The 6006-nt window shown below is 45.2% G+C and overlaps 1 protein-coding gene across 1 annotated transcript; it reads left to right on the top strand.

Annotated features, from left to right (window-relative positions):
• The first annotated feature begins 3106 nt into the window (after window positions 1–3106).
• On the top strand, window positions 3107–5015 carry LOC109775015 (uncharacterized). Its single transcript, XM_045230530.2, has 5 exons — window positions 3107–3386; window positions 3488–3626; window positions 3722–4182; window positions 4491–4560; window positions 4743–5015. The coding sequence occupies exons 1-3, from the start codon at window positions 3158–3160 to the stop codon at window positions 4098–4100; spliced, it is 747 nt and encodes a 248-aa protein (XP_045086465.1). The 5' UTR covers window positions 3107–3157; the 3' UTR covers window positions 4101–4182; window positions 4491–4560; window positions 4743–5015.
• Window positions 5016–6006: the final 991 nt, after the last annotated feature.

The raw sequence follows: 6006 nt of genomic DNA, 5'->3' as shown, positions 1-6006 counted from the left end.
AACCCCATCTTTTTATCCTTGATAGCAACAATTCAATACATGTCTCGCTACCCCTACTTTGTCACTGGGTGAAATCACACAAGATTAAACCCAAAGTTAAGCACCTCTCCCATTGCAAGAAAAACCAATCTAGTTGGCGAAACCAAACCGATAATTCGAAGAGAAATACAAAGATATCAAATCATGCATATAAGAATTCAGAGAATATTCAAATAATGTTCATAGATAAGCTGATCATAAATCCACAATTCATCGAATCTCGACAAACACACAGCAAAAGAAGATTAATCGAATAGATCTACAAGAACATCAAGGAGAACATGGTATTGAGAATCAAAGAGAGAGAAGAAGCCACCTAGGTACTAGCTATGGACCCGTAGGTCTGAGGTAAACTACTCACGCTTCATCAGAAGGGCAATAGAGTTGATGTAGATGCCCTCTGTGATCAAATCCCCCTCCGGCAGGATGCCTGAAAAGGCCCCAAGATGGGATCTCACGAGAACAGAAGGTTGCGGATGGAAAAGTGTTTTCGTGGATGCTTCTGTTGGTTTGGGAATATATGTGAATATATAGGAGGAAGATCTAGGTCAGGGGGTCACCGAGGGGCCCACAAGGTAGGGGCGCGCCCTACCCCCTGGGCGCGCCCTCCACCATTGTCGCCGCCACGTGGCTCTTCTGACTTGAACTCCAAGTCTCCTGGGTGTCTTCTGGTCCAAGAAAAATCATCGTGAAGTTTTATTCTGTTTGGACTCAGTTTGGTATTCCTTTTCTGCGAAGCTCAAAAACAAGGAAAAAACAGAAACTGGCACTGGGCTCTAGGTTAAAAGGTTAGTCCCAAAAATAATATAAAATAGCATATTAATGCATATAAAACATCCAAAACAGATAATATAATAGCACGGAACAATCAATAATTATAGATACGTTGGAGACGTATCAAGCATCCCCAAGCTTAATTTGTGCTCGTCCTTTATTAGGTAAATGATAAAAACAGAATTTTTGATGTGGAATGCTACCTAACATATTTATCCATGTAATTTTCTTTATTATGGCATGAATGGTCAGATCCATAAGTTCAAAACAAAAGTTTAATATTGACATAAAACAATAATACTTCAAGTATACTAATAAAGCAATCATGTCTTCTCAAAATAACGTGGCCAAAGAAAGCTATCCCTACAAAATCATATAGTCTGGCTATGCTCCAACTTCAGCACACAAAATATTCAAATCGTGCACAACCCTGAGGACAAGCCAAGCAATCGTTTCATACTTCTTATGTTCTCAAACCTTCTCAACTTTTAGGCAATACATGAGCATGAGCCATGGACAGAGCACTATAGCTGGAATAGAATATGGTGGTTGTGGAGAAGACAAAAAGGAGATAGTCTCACATCAACTAGGCATATCAACAGGCTATGGAGATGCCCATCAATAGATATCAATGTGAGTGAGTAGGGATTGCCATGCAACGGATGCACTAGAGCTATAAGTTTATGAAAGCTCAAAAAGAAACTAAGTGGGTGTGCATCCAACTTGCTTGCTCATGAAGACCTAGGGAAATTTGAGGAAGGCCATTGTTGGAATATACAAGCCAAGTTCTATAATGAAAAATTCCCACTAGTACATGAAAGTGATGACATAGGAGACCCTCTATCATGAAGATCATGGTGCTGGTTTGAAGCACAAGTGTGGAAAAAGGATAGTAACATTGCCCCTTCTCTCTTTTCTCTCATTTTTGGTTTGGCTTCTTTGGCCTCTTTTTTTGTTGGCTTCTTTGGCCTCTTCTATTTTTTCCTCACATGGGACAATGCTCTAATAATGAAGATCATCACACTTTTATTTACTTACAACTTAAGAATTACAACTCGATACTTAGAACAAAATATGACTCTATATGAATGCCTCCGGCGGTGTACCGGGATGTGCAATGAGTCAAGAGTGACTGATAACCCACAAGTATAGGGGATCACAACAGTTTTCGAGGGTAGAGTATTCAACCCAAATTTATAGATTCAACATAAGGGGAGCCAAAGAATATTTGAAGGTATTAGCAGCTGAGTTGTCAATTCAACCACACCTGTAGATTAATTATCTGCAGCAAGTAATCAGTAGCAAAGTAGTTTAATAGTTTTGATAATAGTAATAGTAGCAACGGTAACGGTAACGGTAACAGAGATAGCAGTAATTTTGTAGCAAGTATAACAGTGATGATAGCATTAGTAACTTAGCAGAAACAATATAAGATAAATTCTTAGGCATTGGATCGGTGACTTGTTGGATGATATTCATCATGTGACAGTTATAACCTAGGGCGATACGGCACTAGATCTAGTTCATCGATATAATGTAGGCATGTATTCCATAAATAGTCATACATGTTTTATTAAAAGAACTTGCATGACATCTTTTGTCCTACCCTCCCGTGGCAGCGGGGTCCATATTGGAAACTAAGGGATATTAAGGCCTCCTTTTAATAGAGAACCCGAACAAAGCATTAACACATAGTGAATACAAGAACTCAAACTACGGTCATCACCAAGAGTGGGCCCGGTTGTTGCCACTCCGGGGTTGTCGGATCATAACCGTAGTTGGCACTACTAGGAAAAGGGCTATAGATAATATGGACACTAATGGCGCACCACACAGGTGGTGCGCCACTACTATATACTAATGGCGCACCATGTGTTGGTGCGCCATTAGTGTCCAAATACTAATGGCGCACCACATCCACGGTGCGCCACTAGTAAATTTTTTTTGTTTTTTTCTAAATTACTAATGGCGCACCACTCCCACGGTGCACCGTGGGAGTGGTGCGCCATTACTAGTTCTACTAGTTCAACTAGTAATGGCGCACCACACCCACGGTGCGCCATTAATAATTTTGTTTCAATTTTTTTTTCAATTTTTTTTTGAAAAACTACTAATGGCGCACCGTGGGAGTGGTGCGCCATTACTAGTTGAACTAGTAATGGCGCACCACTCCCACGGTGCGCCATTAGTAATTTGGCCCATTCCACCGAATGCATCCCGTGGGCCCGAGGCGTCGGGTGTTAAGTTTTAGGGTTTCCTCCTTGTCCTGTCTTTGGCTCTCTGTCACCTCCCACTCCGGCGGCGACGCACCCTAGCCTAGCGCGGAAGAGCGAAGGATCCGACCATGGTGACGATCATCAACACCACGGAGGACGAGCCGATGCTGGCGGTGGTGCGCTCCACGGTGGAGCTCGCCTGGGCCGACGTGGGCGCCGAGGTCACCGACCCGGAGGTGGCCCGCCTCTGCGCCGAGGCGCAGCAGCACGTCCTCGCCGGCCGCTGGCTCGACATGGCTGCCCTCATGCTCGCCTCCGTCGACCTCCTCCTCCTCGCCACACGCCTCTCCGACAAAGGCACCTCCCCCCTCCCCCTCCCCTCTCCTTCCCCATCCCTATCAATTTCTTGTTCAATTCTGCCTTGCTTACCCCGCGTCGCTTGCCGTTAGCGGCCGCAGATCTCGAGTGCTCCCTCACCGTGATCTGCAACCTCGTCACCAAGGCCGGATCCGAGGACGAGGCGCTGGAGATCGCCAGGCTCATCTGCGCCAAGCTCACCCACCAGCCGGGTGAGAAGCCCACGCTGCGCATCAAAGTGTAAGCTACCGCAGCGACCCTCGCACTGTCCGTGCCTCCCTGTATCGGATTGTTATATAAGGTTCCTGATGATGCCAATGTGTGGACGTCTGCAGCCTGTTCAGCCTGTACAACCTACTGCCGAGCCTCTCCGGCAAGGCCTTGGTCTACAGGAAGGCGCTCGAGCTCGCCGCCGCCGGGAAGACCGCCGACTGCGTCGTGCCCACCTTCAAGAACATCGACGCCTTTGTCGCCTACTGGGGCATCGGCAAGCCGGAGCAGAGGGACCTGTTCCTTGCCGTCACCAGGATTCTTAAAGACCAGAAGGGGTGCGGCACGCATTGCCCTTTGCTTCCAAGTCCCTTGCATTTTTTAACCAACATGGCAAGATTGTATATTGATGCAACCCATTCTTGTTATAATGATCGTCAACATGACCAAGGAGTACTTCAAGTTTCTGAACAAGTACCTGGCTACATTCGATGGTTCGTCTGATGAGGCCGACGCAATTGGTGCAGCGAAGGAAGAAGCTGCTGCAGCAATCATTGAGTTTGTCAAGTCATCTGACCTCTATCAGGTACTTTTATCCTCCGGCTCACATCTCCGTCTTAGGTCTTGTGTTCGTGTGGAAAAATCTCTGAGAGCCATAATGCTTATGATTTTGATTCTCTGGGCGATGTATCGCTTTCTCCATACCAGAACATGATATAACATGCCATTCTCCAATCATATCACCAAATGTGAATTTAGTTTAGCAATCAAATATCACTATATTAGATACTCCTCTGTAAAGAAATATAAGATCGATCATAGATCACCAAAGTAAATTCTTAGTCTGGTATCCTTTCCTTTTTGGTTAATACTTAGTCTGGTATGTAATTTCAGCCGGCATACTGCGAGGGTCTTCAGGATGCCACAATGGCAGAGTCTACGTTCAAAGCTTGGAGTGTGGAGGGTAAGCCTCTACCTCGCCTTGAACTGCAGCAGCTAATTTTCAGCTGCAAACTAGTTCAGTAGGAACATGCATAGCTTTCCAATTTCTTGATGAATGTCAGATGCAACTCCTACATTGACCTTGAGAACTCATAGGTGCTTACCGAGCAACTAATACAGTTTCCTCTTAAAATTCTGCTACAGGGAAACATTGCAAATGCTATCAACACGATCCAAGCTAACAAGGTGACTGAAGATGGCGGGCAGGGGATGCAAGGATTGATGATCCGCTGATCGGAGGAAGTCCCTAAATTGAGATTATAGCCTGAGAGATTAGATGAGCAATCCTTTTGTATTAGGTATCTTGTAATCCGAAATACTTCTACCCCGTGACCATGCTTGGCTAGATCCTGGTTGCAATGGCATGCTAAGCAATCTCATGTTGCATGAATTTTGTAGACAAAAGCCATGCTTGAAGTCAGCAGTTACTTGTTACAGAATTGCGATTGTTCATACTGGATGCCTGTTTTATCATGATGATTGTTGTTTTCCAAGGTTTGGCTTTGGGGTTATTGAGAATTTGTGTCATGTTCTTTTTTATCTAGCAGCTGGTGTTTTACCTGGATGTCATGTGCTAAAATCTAAATGCTAGTTTAGGACCTGAAAAAATATTTGAAAAAAAATTGTTACTAATGGCGCACTTCTATGTGGTGCGCCATTACTAAGTCAGATAGTAATGGCGCACCGTGGCCTATACTAATGGTGCACTGCCTGGTGCGCCATTAGTATACCAGATACTAATGGCGCACCAGTGGTGCGCCATTAGTAAAAAATACTAGTGGCGTGGTACTAGTGGCGCACCAGTAGTGCGCCATTAGTAGGCAAAACTGGTGTGCCACTAGTAGGCCTTTTCCTAGTAGTGTGGTGACTATAACTTGCAAGATCGGATCTAAAACATGGATATAATGATGAATTCATAAACGGTTCAGATCTGAGTTCATGGCACCCGGGCCCAAAGTGATAAGCATTAAGCGTAGCAAATTCATAGCAACATCAATCTAAGAACATAGTGGATACTAGGGATTAGGTCCTAACAAAACTAACTCGACTCACCGACCAGCGAGCCTACGAAGGAATTACTCACTCCCGGTGGGGAGCATCATGGAATTGGCGATGGAGATGGGTTGTTTATGACGAAGAACAAAGATCCCCCTCTATGGAGCCCTAAATAGACTCCAGATCTGCCCTCCCAAGGAAGAATAGGGCTTGGCGGCGGCTCCATCTCGTGGATTGCGATAATTCTTTCTTCCTGATTTTTTCTCTGAAAATAGGAATTTATAGTGTCAGGGTTGAGGTCTGCGGGGCCACCAGGTGGGTACAACCCACCTGGGCGTGCCAGGAGAGGGGTGCGTGCCCTGGTGGGTTGTGCCCACCTAGGGGCCCCTCTCTGGTGGGTCTTGGCTCCAGT

This window comes from Aegilops tauschii, chromosome 6, assembly GCF_002575655.3.
Source record: "Aegilops tauschii subsp. strangulata cultivar AL8/78 chromosome 6, Aet v6.0, whole genome shotgun sequence".
Lineage (NCBI taxonomy): Eukaryota > Viridiplantae > Streptophyta > Magnoliopsida > Poales > Poaceae > Aegilops > Aegilops tauschii.
The sequence above is the reverse complement of the archived record's forward strand: the minus strand, read 5'-3'. Positions and strand labels throughout refer to the sequence as shown.